The sequence below is a fragment of the Geotrypetes seraphini genome, chromosome 7 (genome assembly GCF_902459505.1).
Source record: "Geotrypetes seraphini chromosome 7, aGeoSer1.1, whole genome shotgun sequence".
NCBI lineage: Eukaryota > Metazoa > Chordata > Amphibia > Gymnophiona > Dermophiidae > Geotrypetes > Geotrypetes seraphini.
The window spans coordinates 76,821,473-76,837,824 of NC_047090.1; the positions used below are offsets into that span (position 1 = coordinate 76,821,473).

The following is a 16,352-nucleotide window of genomic DNA, read 5'->3' on the forward strand; positions in this document are numbered from 1 at the left end:
GGGACATACTTTTTAACTGCGTGATTAATTGTGATTGGAGATCTATTTATCTTTCAGTTGTTTTAGCTGTCAAAATTGAATAAGAATACTTTATAAAAATTTTTACTAATTATTTTTGTATATCACATCTTTGCATAATTTATTTTTATGGTAGGCATGAGCAGAATTTCAACTTTTGAAATTTCCTTTAAAGCAAGAATTCAAACCAAGATAACAGTTTAGTTAGTAGAGAGCAAATGCATAAATATTTATTGAAGCTATATTGATTGATTAATTTTCAGCACTGAACAGAATAAAAGCCTTAATTAGCATGAGCTAATTCAGGGGGCGAAAATCATTTAAAAGGGGTAAATAGCAAATTTTGATGTTGGAAACTAATCTCTGCAGTTCTGAAAGGAATAAGATTCTTAATTATTCATTGTACTGTGCTGTACTATGAAAGCTGATTTATTGCAACTGGAATTTGTTCAAGTTGCATCCACTAGAAAAATATATCAGATGTAATGAATTGTAGTGTAGATGCAATGAGTTAGATCTGTCCGCAGAGGACAATTTTAAAAAGTAACCATGTAGTATTGATTCCCTTCAAATAAAAGGAAGGGAAAGTAAACCATCTTACCCCATTTCAAGTTTAATACATGTAAGGTAAATCATTTAAATGGTGTACTGTCACAAATCAAGGTAAACGCTGATGGAGGAGTAGCCTAGAGGTTAGTGCAGCGGCCTAAGAACCTGGGGAATTGGGTTTAATTCCCACTGCTGCTCTTTGCAACTTTGGGCAAGTCACTTAACCCTCCATTACTCCAGATATAAAAATAAGTACTTGTTACTCCTAGCAGAATTCTGCACAAAAAAAATTCAAAATTCTGCAAGTTTTTGTCATAATTTAAGTAATATTTTTGCTAATTATTATCCATATTCCATTTAAAACATTTAAAATGAAATGTTTTTCTTCTACTTTTGTTGTCTGGATGTTTTATTTTTCCATCATGTTGGTTCCAGTTTCTCTTTTCTGCTTTCCTGTCATCTGCTAATTCTCCTTCAAATGGCTGCTATCCATTTGTCTTTTCTCCCCCTCCTTTCTATTTCTTTACTACACCTGCCTCTGACATATTAATCATTCCTTTTTAGCTCTTTTGTGCCTCTTTCTTGCCGTTCTCCTCTTTTTTACTTTTCAGCTACCTATCAAATTTCCAACTTCTCTCCTATTTCCCATCTCTTTTCTTCCTCAGTCCTCCATTCCCTTTCATCTTCAACATATCCCCATTACAATATTTTTACCCTCTTTAATATCTATCCTCTTTTTACCCTCTGTAATATCTATCCTCTCATCTTCTTCCTTGCCACTCTCTCCTCCCCCTAAAGGATCTATCATTCTCTCTGCCTTCCTTCCTCCTCCCTTATAGTCCAACATCTGCTCCTTCTCCCTTCCCTCCCCACCCTCGTACACTGACATCTGCCTGTCTTTTCTCTTTTCCCTGCTGCACTACCCCCTGTGGTTCAGCATTTCTCCCATGCTCTTCCATCAATCCCATTGTCTGGCATCTCTCCACTCCATTCTGCTCCTGGATCCAACATCGCCCTCCTTCTCCCCCCTCTACTTCCTGTGTGTCTCTCCCTTCCTCTCATCCACCCCAATTTCTAACACCTCTCTCTCTCTCTTCCTTGCAACCCTTCCCCCATGCTGCATTCTCTCTGTTCATCCCTTCCACTACCATATCCAATATTTTTGTGTCTTTCCCACTATCCATATCTCTCTCTCCCGCTGCCTTGTGCCCTGGGTCAAATTTCTCTATCTACCTCCATGTACCATTTCTCCCTTTCTTCTCTCCATATATGTTATATGTGCAACATTTCACTTTCTTCCCTCACCATGCGTGTCTTTCTCCTGTTCCCCTATGCCAGCATATTTCCTTCCTCACCCCTCCTCTCCCCATGCCAGTATCTTTCCATCCTCTCATCCCTCTCCTCTGTGCCAACATCTCTTCTTCCTCCCTTCCTCTGTACTCTTCACACAAGGGCAATACCATCTTTTCTGTTTTATGCTGAAAATATATGTAAATATATTTTATTACACAGAAAGTTAAAGACATATAGTACTTTGACACATGGGAGTCAGTTTTTCATAATGACTGTGTTGCTAAGCCCAAGGGATGTTACCCCTCCCTGGACACAAATAATTTGCTCCAAATTGGGGGTACCCATGTACCCACAGAGCTAGCTCCTATATTTAAGGATGCTACAGAACGTCCAAAGTCATGTAGTCCGTATGTACATCTCAATACTGTGTCAAACAAAGATAAGAACTGCATTCATTTTTGTCTTCTACAGCACAGGCAGCCTATGCTGTATTTAGCACCCTTTAATTGAGTTTTTCAGCATACCAACAACAAGTTCTTCACTGAAATGACTTTTCACATTCAAGTGACTACGAGAAAGACTAACTTTTCTGTAGTCGCTTCCACCCTATGGAACTCATTGCCATCCCACATTCGTCACGAGACATCAATTGATAAATTTAAGGCTAAATTAAAAACTTTCTTATTCCAAGACGCGTTTTCCTGCTCCCAAATATAATTTATTCTTCAATACCTCAACCGCTTTTAGGAAGCGATCCCATTCCTTATGTGTCATCCTTCCCTTTTCAATTTTTAATTTTTTTTTTTAATTGAACTATGTATTTTTTTCCCTTCCATTTCTTTTCCCTACCATCATTTTCCAGTATGTCCAGTTAAAGTCTAAATGTTCACAATCCCCTCTTCTTTTTCTTTTCAATTATTTTATATATTGAATTAATTTTATTTTTTATCTTATTTTAACTTGTAAACCGGCTAGATATTTGCTGATAGTCGGTATAGTAAAAATTTAATAAAGTTGAAACTTGATATCTCGGCCTCTATTTCTTCTCTCTAAGCCTCTCCCTTACTAGCTTAATAATGATCCATTCTTTTGTTTCTAGTATCACCATGGAAGCGGTCTCACTTGTTGCATCAGCTGAAAGGCTTGCTTCACCGGGTCATGGTATTGGCAGCGATTCCCACACACTGCCTGCTGCTAACCTGGAAGCCTCCCCTCTGCCGAAGAGAGACTTCGGGCTAGTGGCAGACAGCATGTGGGAATTGTTGCCGATACCACGACCTGATAAGGGTGACACCATTGAGATCCTGAGCAGGAAAAGTGAATTCTGCACAACTGTGCAATTTTGCATTGCACAGTTATGCAAAATTCCGCCAGGAGTAACCTGTATATATTATGTAAACCATAATATAGACAGGTAAACCAGGTGGTATATTAGTCCCATTCCCTTTTCCCATTTGGTATAAAATAAAATAAAATAAAATAATGAATTATGTATTTTTCCTATCTGAAAACAGTAAATAAGAGCTAAAGTATCATATCTTTTTGCTAGTTCCAGCCCTGTTCACAATGTTAGTAATTAGGAGAGTCTGTCTTTAAGTGGGCAGCCACTGGTAGGTGCATTCACTGCCAGAAGAGCAAGTGAATGAACATAGTGAGGGTTTTTTTCACATGCATTTTCTGACAAAGAACTGAATTTCCATGCTGTTTCTTTCTACAAGATGTGTTGGACCAGTAGTGGGTTGCAACTCTAGCACTTAGTAAAGTATGGCATTCTCTTCTTTATGATTTTCCTAACCTTTTAACCCTGAGATGTGACATTTATATCACCTGGCTAGTTCAGAAAGTGGTATAGTACTAGGCAAGGGAGTTGTTTGCCTAGTACTATACCACTTTCTGAACAAGCCAAGTGTGTTTTAATCGGTCCTGTTCTTCGCTGCTGGGCTTGCACATTACTCTTGACCTAGCAGCAGGAAGTCTTTGTCTGAGGTGTTAATATTAAACAACCCCCTTCCTCCTTGTTTTCATGTTCTGTTGTATTACAGAGTAGCTGCACCTACCTTTATCGAGCTGCCGCCTTTTATTTTATCCTCTTGCATGCCATTAATTAACTTTGTCCTCCTTTTATTTGTTCCAGTCAATCGCAGTGCACTCTGCTGAGCATCTTCTCCCAAGAGTACCAGGTTAGGAGTTTTCTCCTTTGTGAGGCTTGACAGATGCCTAATTGAATGATGAATGTCCCTTTATTTCTTTGTAATTGAACTGCCAACTTTCTGATTGGTATAAAGATGCCCCTTCCTTTTTTCCCCTTCCACATCAAGCACCGCCTGAGTCTCCAGTGGATGGCTGCCAAGTCTACCCATCCATCTGTCTAATAACATCTCGTCTTTGCTTATTTGGTGGGCCTATAATAAATTATGCTAAACCATTATTATTCTGACAATAATAATTTCCCTGTGTTGCTTGGTTCTCTGTGCTAAATGTTTGCTGACTTCAGCGTCAGGACTGCTTTACACTGCTGACAGAGATGAAGATAAATGACCATTGCTGGAGTGGCAGAAGGCAAGAGAGGCAGAAAATGGAGTCATTTATCATCCTCATGACAGGTGTCACTCAAGTTAGCAAGCCTCTACGAATTACTTCTTTAGATTTTTGTAGTTTTTAACTACTTTGCTCTTCCTGGTTCCAATTGGCAATTTGATTGTAGAAGAGTACAGTAAAGGTGGGTGGGAGTGCTGGCTCATGGACTGAATTGAAAGAAAATTAGTATAACATTTGGAAGGAAGTTTTTTTTTCTTCCTCTGTAGCCCTAAGCAAAATTTGATGAAATTCAGTTTTATTACCCCACAGGCTTTTATTTTATTTTTTTTTATTGTTAGCATTTATACCACTTGTAGCCTAAGTGGTATACATTCTGGTATTGAAGCATTTCCCTCTATCTGCCCTGGTGGGCTCACACTCAATCTAATATACCTGGGCAATGGGGGATTAAGTAACTTGTTCACAGTCACAACGCGCTACTTATGTTGTACATTGCAATGCAGTGTAAAAGTATTTCAGTTCTACATATTAAATGGAAACTGTATGCACGATACATTATTTTTTTCAGATGTACTCGTGGGAAATAGTAGCATAGTAATGCAGTAGTAGTATTATCATAGTAGATCTTGACAAAAAGATCAGTTGTCTAGTTACTCTGGCCCACCCTTCTAAAGTTATATCCTAGTTGCTAGTCATACAGTATGCCACTTAAAATATAGCTTGACAATTTCCTGTATACTGTACTCTTCAATTGTGGGTAGAGGATCAAGCAGGATTCTCTGCTTCATTTCACAGTGAGTCCCCTTTCCTTCCCATGTCTAACTTGAAGGCTTTCTTATAATCTGACATCAGCATAGCTTTTGCCCAAACATCCAGTCTCCTAAGTCCCCTGCATAGCCTTCCAATGGAAGATCTGGCAGTGTGAGCGCTTGTGTTTCAGATAGGATTTCTAAAATTTCATGCTGGCAATTCAAGCTATTTCAGCAGAACACTTCAAACACATTTACCCATCTTGGTTCAAGTATAGGCAGCATTTTAAAGGTGTCTGCTTATAGGCTGCTCTTTGACAGGTCTCTTGATCCTTGATAAACTGTCATATTTGGAAGTTTAACCTATGAAATCTTACATACATTTTGGAAGTCTACTAATCATGGTGCCATTTGATATCAAACACTGGCATCTTGGTCATTATTCAGTTAAGATATCCAGAAATGGAATCATACATGTAGATAACTGGCTAGCATAGGTTCTAACCAGGCAAGGTTACAAATGAGAGCACACAATGACTACTGTGTATTGTCTATAGCCTCAAATATTGTATAAACAAGCCAGAACTTTTGAAATGTTTTCTTCTTTAATTATCCCACCAGACAAGTCTAGGGTCTTGGGTTTATGCTGTCCTTCCAACAGGTGGAAACTGAGAATTAATGACTTGTGATGTCTTCGCCTAAGAACCTTGTGCATACCCATTTACAGTTAATAATTCTTAATCTCCAGCAGGTGATAGGTTCCCCATGCATCCACTAGTGGTATAGTAGGACCTTGGTCAGTTAAAAAAAACAAACAAACATTGGTGGTGGTGGTGGGTCCTAGGTCCTTCCCCCTCAACCTCTGCAACTAAAAGGCTGCTCTCAAAAGAATTTTGTTTTTGACTACATTTTATTGTGTTTTTTTCCCCCCCAAAACTAGTCTCTATACAGTATAGGTAGGATAAAATCAAGCATTTTTTTTCTATTTATGGGGGCATGAAGGTTAGTTATCGAGGTGGTGGGAAAATGCTATGATTTCCTTTCCTATAGGTGTTGAAGGACAATCAGATGAGCAATGCTCAGGTTCCTTTGTGCAGTTAATGTGGCTGAAGGGGCGGCAGACCTAATTTGGCAGGAGCTACTGCCATGTTTTCGGTGCTCATGTTAGTTGCTTCCAGACACAAGCATCTTCAGTTATCTCCGTCCCTGCTGATTGCAATGGATTCTTCTCTTGTGAGTTGGTTGCAGGAGTTGGGTTTTGTTCAAAATTTCTTGCCTGAATTCTCTTGTTGCATGGGCAAAGATATATATCTTTTGCTTCATCTAATGTCCCTGCTTCTTCTCCTAATGTAGCTGTTATATGGTACAGGTTGGAAAGGGTAAGAGTAATGGAATTTGATAAATCAGGTACAAGATCAGGATGATAGGCTTTCTAAAGGCTCTGGAAAAGGAGCTAGATATAAATTCAGCAGGGCAGCAGTTTGGATCCAGAAGAAGAAATCTCTTCTGAGGGGGATGAAGTTCCACTGAGAGAGGATCCTTTTGTGGTCCATAGTTTTGGTAAGGAGGATTCGGTTACTTGAATTTCCCAGGTTTTGTCTACTTTTAAGATTTCAGTGGATGAACTCCTTTTTTGGTTGGTATCAGAAATGGTCTGAAATTTGGCAGCTAAGATTTAATGTTAAGAATTGCAAAGTCATGCATTTGGGCTGCAAAAACCTAAGGGAATGGTACAGTTTAGGGGGTGAAGAATTTTTGTGCATGAAAGAGGAGCGAGACTTCTGTGTGATAGTATGTGATGCTCTTAAGGTGGCCAAACAGGTTGAAAAGGCAATGACGAAAGCTAGAAGGATGCAAGGGTGCATAGGAAGAAGTATTGATACTGCTGTAGTTCTGCAGTGGTTTTCCTCTTACTTCCAAAATCGAAACTACAAAGTTAGCTTCCATGACTCCACATCTACCATCTATCAAAGATATAGAGTCCCTCAGAGTTCGATCCTCTCACCCCTACTCTTCAACATCTTCTTGACCCCCTTACTTTAGCACAATCTATAGGATTCACTGTGTTCACGTATGCTAATGATATCCAACTGCTTCACCCCCTGAATTCTACGTCTCCTGACAAAATAATAGAAATTAATTACAAACTCAACATAATTAGCTCCTGGCTCCAGCATGACAAACTCTCACTGAACATCTCTAAAACAACTGGTGTCCTTTTCACAAATTCTACAGAGGAACGTATATGCCTACCCATCTATATTGACTCCTCTCCAATTCAAATTGGTACCAAAATCAAACTCCTCAGAATTATCCTTGATAAGGACCTTAGCTTCCACTATCAAATTAACGTAGTCACACAGAAATGTTTTCACAAACTAAGGCTCATTCGCTCCATTTCTTCCCTTCTTGATCCCCCCTCTATCAATATTTTGATTCATTCACTCGTGATTTCAAACATAGATTACTGTAATGCCCTATATCAGGGCATAACCCAGAAAGAAATCCGTCATTTACAATTACTCCAAAATACTGCTGTTAAATTAATTTACCATGCAAAAAAATATGATCATGTTTCTCCCCTTTTCTGCAAAGCACATTGGTTACCCATTACTCATCATCTCACCTATAAAATACTCCTTCTAACCATCAAAACAAAAACTCTAACCAGCCAGCATGTATTGACAAACTTCTGATCCCATATTCATCCTCCAGGACACTCCAATCCAACAACCAAAACCTACTCACCATTCCATCGATACGTGAACTTTTCTACAATACTACTTGCAAATCCATTTTTTCAGTCCCTTCACCATCTCTGTGGAATTCCCTTCCATTGGATATCCGATTTGAAAACTCTCTAGTGTCATTCCATGTCAAGTGGACCAATACTGAAAACTGCCCACGCTCGACCCCCTTGAAATCCCAAATTTTACAGGGGTGTTGTCTAGGGTCTTAAATGAAACTCTGCAAAAATTTTTGGATCTATCTCAATTTGGTCAGGAGCTGGGGTGGTTGAACAAAAGCAATCGATCCACCTAAAACGCCAACTTTGCTTAAGCACTGCAGCAGAAGGAAACTACCTAGGAGTCTGAAATTTTGCACTTTGGTACAACACCTTGGGGCAGGTTTCTGCGCCAAGTTTGAAATCTTTCGTAAATGTGCTTCCATTTCTACAGATCAGCAAAGTAGGCAAAAAAAATTCACGAATGAGAATTTTTGACACAGTTTGGCTCCATACTGTTGCTAGTAGGTAAGTCAGCTGAGGGTACAACTTTACTAGCAGACATGTACCATGAGGTACTTCCCAGATTTGCAATATGAGCTTTTACAGTCAAGTGATGCTGAAGATATGACCATCCCCCAAATATGGCTTTATTCATTTATGCAAATTTTCACTGTTTTTCAGATTCAAATATCTCTAATGTGTAGTTTATTTTATTTTATTTTGTATATCACTTGAAAGAGCATGTTTTTTTGCTACAGAAGCTATCCTGTTTCATCTTGGACCCGATCTTTCTTTGATGAGAATTGATGGTTTAAAGATAAGCAATACAGTACTTGCTTGCATAAACATGTTATGTTGAAGGGTCATTGGCAATTCATTGTGAATGTGCAATGGAACTATATTGATTTGGAAACTCATAACCAAGCTATGCCAGCCACAAGTACTCGTCTTGTACTATGCTCAGCGTTTGACAAACTTACTATGCACTTTTGCAAAATGACACTCAGAACATGCATTGGCTTTCACAAACTACTTACTGTGTGCAAGTCCAAATGCATAATCATGTGATTCACAAGAATGTACGCATAGCTATAGTAGTATGTCTGATACATGCAGCTTTTCTGAACATGCTCTGACTTGCAACTGTCACAGCACAATGGCTGTATGAACAAGTCTGGCTTTAAGGTTCATCATGATCTTATAACACTATATGACTTCATTATTTGACAAAGCTTGCCTTTGGTGTGTTGCTTTCCATCTATTATTTCTGTGCAGCATCTGGTTCTTTCTCTAGTTAACTAGGCTATGCCTGTGTGGATTTTGGAAACTTACTCTGCACTTGCTGACATGTGCAACTTGCTTTGCTCTATTTTCATTGTGTTCTCACACTGATATTTTTCACCTTACTTTTATTCTGTATTTTTAGGTGACTTTTATCTTATGGAGACTAATAATAAGCTAGAGCCCTGCAGTATTGGAATTTATGATAGTTCTGAGTGCCAGAAACCATCTACCTTCTATTCTGGAGAAAGCTGCTTGAAGCTTATTTCTGATTTCTCTTTGCCTGCCCAAGAATTAATTAAAAGATGCTCTGGACTTTCTACTTTGTCTGTGGAATCTAATATCTATACTCATCATGAAGCCTTGATTCTGACGAAGTTTGAATTTCTACAGAAAAATTGCTGTAATCCGTTCATTTAAAAGCTGTCACCAAGTACAAGTTTAAACCAGGCCTAAAGCTTTGCCCAAGATTCAGGCAAGACTTGTGTGTCAAACTGCAAGATCTAAGTAGCTCCGAGTCTGATTCTGACAGTGATGACCCTACTAATGCATCTGAAAACCTCAATGCCAGCTTTTCACCACTAGGAATCTCTCCTTTAAAGATTGAACAGATTGGCAAGCAAAATTCCTTAAGTTAAGCTAAACACAAACTCTCTGATGCCCATAATGCAATTCGAGACCAAATTGCAGTTATTGGTGACTTAACTCCAGCTGATATCAAAGCAGAACCAGAAAATGGCCAATGTAAAAGGTGTTCTGACTATGACCTTCTATTGATTGAACTGAAGCAGAAGTTGGAACTATCTAGTAATAGGGAGAAAATACAAATTCTCACTCTTGCTGAACTCTTGCTCCAACTGCTTTGGAATTTGGCATTTCAACAAGAATGCTTAAAAAGGCCAGGAAGCTGAAACAACAGGGTGGCATTCTTGCTGTTCCAGCAACAAAGAGGAAAAGTGCTTGTTCAGCAGATTACACAGAAAGTCCTGGATTTTTATGAAGACGATGAAATCTCTAGAATATGCCCAGGCAAAAAAGATTATGTCTGTTTGGATCAGAGGTGAAAAAGTACAAAACCAGAAAAGATTGTTTTAATGCAATCTGAAGGAACTGTATACCACCTATCGCAGTCAGCATGGGCCTGAAATTGGGTTCTCAAAGTTCTGTGAGCTTCAGCCAAAGTAGTGTGTCACAGTCAGTTCATCAGGGACTCATTCAGTCTGTGTCTGCACAATCCACTAGAATGTGAAACTTATGCTTTCAGCAACTGCAGTTCCAGATGACTACAAGCTGCTTCTGAATAAAACTGTCTGTGATATGAACTCAAAAAACTGTATGTGCAGCGGTGTGAAATATGTCCTGGGCAGATCCCTCTGGAGGAATATTTTACTGAGTTCTTTGGTGAACATGATCCAGATGATATTATTTAATTTAAGCAGTGGATTCACACTGATCGGGATTCACTGGAAACTCGTCAGTTATCCATAGAGGACTTCACTTCCAATTAATTGGAAAAATTTCTAATTTGGCCAGCCACCATTTTATTTCCAAGTACCAAAGTGCTGAAGGAACTGAAAGCAAATATAAAGGAGGGGCATGCTATTGTTTTGATGGACTTCGCTGAAAATTATTCTTTCATCATTCAGGATGCAGTACAGTGGTTTCACTGGGAAAATAGCCAAGCAACATTAACCCCTTCATTGTCTACTTCTGCAGTACTGGTATCCAAAGCTTATGCATATGCATGATAAGTGACTACTTGCGTCATGATACTATGCTGTTCATGCATTTTTGAGGAAGCTTATTCTGCATCTGAAGGAAGTCTTGCCTGTCTTAAGCCATATTCACTACTTTAGTGATGGTTCTGCTGCGCAATATAAAAACTTCAAGAATTTCATTAACCTCTGCAGCCATGATACTAACTTTCAAATTACTGCTGAGTGGAACTTCTTTGGTACCAGCCATGGCAAATCTCCATGTGATGGAATTGGGAGAACAGCCAAGTGTTTAGCTGCCCATACCAGTTTACAACGCCCTCTCAATAACCAAATTTTGACACCAAGGGATCTATTTGAATTCTGCGGTAAATCTGTCTCAGGAATCAAATTTTTCTTCATTGCTAAGGAAGATATTGAAGCAATAAGACCTGCTCAGGAGCAAAGGTTTAGTATGTGCCACACAGTGGCTGGAACAAGAGAAAATCACCACTATAAGCCCATAGACACTACTAGACGCTGCATTAACACAATTTCAAGTGACACTATCTCTTTCATTGCTAATGTCTTAGAGTCTGATACTGATCCTGAACATGTCCCTACCTTTCAAGCTTTCAACCTGGACAATACTTAGTTTGCATATATGACAATTCTTGGTGGATTGGTCATGTATGTGAAATTTCAATGGAAGAATGCAACATCCTGATTAATTTTTGCATCCACAAGGTCCTGCACGGTCATTTCACTGGCCTCCCCGCAAAGACGTTTGCTGGATCCCTGAACAGCATATTATTGCAGACCTTAATGCACCTATGACCACTTCATCAGGCAGACAGTACACTTTCCACAAGCTATTTTGGCAAACATGGACCACACTTTCAAAACCATGTGCAAGAAACTGAGTTAAAAGTTGAATTTATGCGATTTCCTGATCTTTGTCAGTATGTATGCACACTTTAAATAAGTATGGTTTTTGCACTTCTCTTTTTTTTTCTTTAATAAAGCTTAGAAATTTATATGGTATTATCTGACTATTGGAAATTTCTTTCAGACAATGGATCAATAACTGATAAATATGTGGTCTCAGTATATAATAATCTTGTCATGATCTTCACGACCAGTGGCAGTGGGTATATGAAAATGCATGGATACAGGGAAGGGGATCATAAAACAGTAATAATCTGAACTGTGAAACTTCATGTACCTTGTTTATTTGCATACAACATGGTTTGTGTTAAACATACCTCTTTTCAATATTAAACATTTGTGTGCATATACAACTAATGCTTATCTTTGAAGCTTTAATTCTCACCAAAGAAAGGTTGGGTCCAAGATGAAACAGGATAGCTTCTGTAGCAAAAAAACATGCTCTTTCAAATGATATAAAACAAAAAACAAAAAAAACCCTACACATTAGAGATATTTGAATCTGAAAAACAGTGAAAATTTGCATAAATGCATAAAGCCCAGTATGGGTTGAAAGCACGTTTGAACACGTTTGAGCACAAGCAGTTTATTATATCTGTGGTTATTGACCATCCAACCATCCAGCTGTTCCAGATAAATAGTCTTTAATTTTGATCGTTAGTAACATAAAATGGTTGGGTCAGGGACTGTAAAGGCGATGATGGTCCCTTCAATAGCCGCAGTTATAAGACCTTATAAATGGTTATAAGGTTTGAGCACTTTACAAACAAAAAAGTACATATTTATTTATTTATTTATTTAGATTAAGAGCTGTGATCAAAGAAAAGAGAGCATAAATGCATAAAGCCATATTTTTTGAATGGTCATATCTTCAGCTTCACTTCACCGTAAAGGCTCGTATTGCAAATCTTGGAAGTACCTCATGGTACAAGTCTGCTGGTAAAGTTGTACCCTCAGCTGACTTACCTACCAGCAGCAGTATGGAACCAAACTTTGCCAAAAATTTTTGTTTGTGAATTTTTTTGCTTACTTTGCTGACCTGTAGAAATGGAAGTATGTTCGCAAAAGATTTCAAACTTGGGCACAGAAACTTGCCCCAAGGTGTTGTACCAAACTGCAAAATTTCAGACTTCTAGTTAATTTTGATGCCAAAAAGGCTTTTGACCAGGTTAATTGGGAGTTTTTGTTTGGGGTTTTAGATCATTACGGTTTCACTGGTCTGTTCCAAGATGCTATTTGCATGCTTTATCTAGATCCTTGGGTGAGGGTAGGTGTCAATGGGACCCAATCTAAGTTTTTTTTGATCCACAGGGGTACTCAGCAAGGGTGCCCACTCTCTCCATTACTGTTTGCAATCACTCTGGATCCTTTGATTAAAGAGATCCTTGCTAATCCTGAGATTGTAGGTGTTACCTTGGGTGCTCATGTCTTTAAGATGGCTGCTTATGCGGATGACCTGTTAGTTCACGTTTTGCAGCCTAGAATGTCTCTTCGAGTACAATGTCTTCTTTTTTTTAAAAAAAAAATCTTTATTCATTTTAAAGCCAGAAATAAACGCAACATATTATACAGTCATTTTACACTATAACAGCACTTAAATTCAAGCAAAATTATATTCTATGACAAATACATATATATCCCCCCCTGTCTATATATCCAAAAATTGTACTCAAAATTAAAAAATATCTTCCCACCCACCCTGGACGTGTATTATCAAAGGGCAAAATAAACAATCACTCTTTACAGAATTTTGTCAATGGCTCCCAAATATCCTTAAACTTCTTAGAATGTCCCTGTTGAATGGCCATCATACATTCCATTTTAAAAGTGTGACATAGAGATTCCCACCAAAAAAGTATAATTTAACTGATCCCAGTTTTTCTAGTTCCTCAAAATAAGTTGTATTGCAACCCCTGTCATTATAAAGAGAAGTTTGTTATTCCGAGCAGATATTTGGCTTTTAGCCCTCATTAACATACCAAATACGATGGTATCGTATGTCAATGCCATTAGATTTTCCAAAATTTTGTTCACTTGATCCCAGATGGATCTCCAAAATTTAAGTATCAAGGGACAATAGTACAATAGATGATCCAACGTCCCAACATTGAGATGACAGCGCCAGCATCTATTAGACTTGGAACTATCTAATTTATGTAATTGAACAGAGGTCCAAAATGCTCTGTGTAACGGTTTGTCTCATAGATGCAGTCCAGATTCGTGGCCATTGAGACGCAGTAATCTGATGCTTTATCTCAATGCTCCAAATGTCACGAAGACCAGTCTTTGGTTTCTTATTCAAAAATTCAGATATTAATTTGTACCACTGAGTGGCCTGGTGTCCCAGGAAATCTGTCTGGAAACATAGGACCGGCAAACTATACTGATTTTTAAGATTTTGCCAATCAGGGAACCCCTTCTGAATGGCTTGCTTCAATTGCAACCACTTATAACTTTGAGACTTAGCAATACCAAATGTTTGTTGCAGTTGTGAAAAATCAAGCAGTTTTCCATCAGATATTACATCATCCAGAGTACGTATGCCCGCCTTCATCCAATGCTTCCAGATGATCTTAAACCCGCCAATTTGAATCTTGGAGTTCAGCTAAAGGGACTAATAGGTGGATTTATGAATTGGAATAGATTTTAAATTATTAATAAATTTTAATGTCTCCCAAGTGTCTAATAAAATTCTATTGTCCTTATACAACTTAAGTAATTTGATACTCAAAATGTGACCCAATCTTAATGGAGACAGGAGTTGCCATTCCAATCATAACCAGTCTGGAAGATTTTCCATGAGCTCAAGGAGGATCCAATACATACCCTGACGCATAATACAAGCTTGATGGTACCTTTTAAAAATTGGGAAAATTTACCCCACCCCCCCACGCTGCAATTGGTTTTTGTAAAGATACTAAAGCGAATAAATTTAGTAATTCGGAGGGGCATAATCGAAAGGAATGTCTAAGTCCGTTTTCATCTAACTCACAAGTCGTCCAAAGTGAAAAACAACCTAGGACACATTTTTGAAAAATACATCCAAAATTTTTTTTCTTTTGAAAATTGTCTAATTATACGTCCTGCAGATCTGATTGTCCAAGTCGCTAAACTAAACTAAACTAAACCTTGGGTTTATATACCGCACCATCTCCATGAATGCGGAGCTCGGCACGGTTTACAGGAAGAAGGATGAGAGAGGAACTACAGTGGAGAGATTAAAGAGTTAGGTGTAAAGGGGGAAGGTGAGAGGCCTAAGAGGGGGGAAGTGTTACAGTTTTGAGAATAGCTAGGTTTTTAGGTGTTTGCGGAAGAGTTGGAGGGAGCTTGAGGTTCGGAGTGGGGAGGTGAGGTTATTCCAGATCTCAGTGATTCTAAAGGGGAGGGATGACCCAAGTTTGCCTGCATGAGAAATACCTTTTATGGAAGGGAAGGATAGTTTAAAAATTTGGGAGGATCTGGAGGAAGTAGGGGTTGGGGAGTTCCAGGATAGAGGGATAACGGCAGGAAGGATGCCATGTAGGATCTTGTAGGCCAGACACGCACATTTGAAGTGGATCCTGGGGATTACTGGGAGCCAATGGAGCTTAGACAGGAGTGGTGAGACGTGATCAAATTTGCTTTTCGCGAAAACAAGCTTAGCTGCGGCGTTCTGAATCCGCTGAAGTCTGTGGAGGCTTTTCTTGGTTAGGCTGAGGTAGATAGAATTGCAATAATCCAATCTGGAGAGGATGATGGATTGTACTAGGACTGCGAAGTGTTTTTGGTGAAAATAGGGTCTGACTTTCCTTAGCATGTGAAGGCTGAAGAAGCATTTCTTCACCAGGGATTGGAGATGTTCATTGAAGGATAGAGAAGAGTCTAAGGTGACACCCAGAACTTTGCTTGAGAACTCGAGCTGTAATGGGGGCCGGAGGACAATGGGATGGAGGAAGGTAGATGGTCTAATTTTGGGCCGAGCCAAAGGAGTTTTGTTTTGGACTCGTTTAGTTTCATATGCATTGTGAATGCCCAGGATTGGAGGTTCTTTATGCATGAGGATATTTTCGTGGAGAGGTTAGTGAGGTTCGAGTCGGTCTCAAGGAGGACGAGGATGTCATCAGCGTAAGTGTAAAGAGTTTCAAGGGGGGATAGTTGGAGTAGTTTCAGGGAGGACATGTAAATGTTAAAGAGGATTGGGGAGAGGGGTGAGCCTTGTGGGACACCACAAGTCGGGGTCCAGGGGGAGGATGAGGTGCCGCTCATGTTAACCATGTAAGAGCGGGAGCGCAAGAATTTGGAGAACCAATCAAGAACTATGGAGCTAATGCCTATCTCGGAGAGTTGGAAAATTAGAATGTCGTGGTGGACAACGTCAAAAGCTGCGGAGAGGTCGAATTGTAGAAGGACAGCAAACTTGTTACGAGAATGCAGTTGCTGAACCTTAGAGATTAGAGAGGCCAATAAGGGATTCAGTGCAGAAGTTGGGTCTGAAGCCATATTGGTAAGGTAAGAGGATGGAGAATCTTTCTAAGTAGGATTTCTAAGTAGCTAAATCGTCCATCTTTATACAAC

General features: G+C 39.0%; 1 protein-coding gene across 4 annotated transcripts in view; it reads left to right on the plus strand.

The window, feature by feature from the left end:
* CDIN1 (CDAN1 interacting nuclease 1) overlaps window positions 1-16,352 on the plus strand; it is a 375,199-nt gene that overhangs the window by 69,468 nt on the left and 289,379 nt on the right. For 3 of the 4 annotated variants that reach the window (XM_033953113.1, XM_033953114.1, XM_033953115.1), the window contains exon 2: window positions 3,995-4,040. The exons of the other annotated variant lie outside the window; for it this stretch is intronic. In XM_033953113.1, the coding sequence (XP_033809004.1) occupies window positions 3,995-4,040 (46 nt within the window). The remainder of the gene's footprint in view (window positions 1-3,994; window positions 4,041-16,352) is intronic. 4 annotated transcript variants of the gene reach the window in all.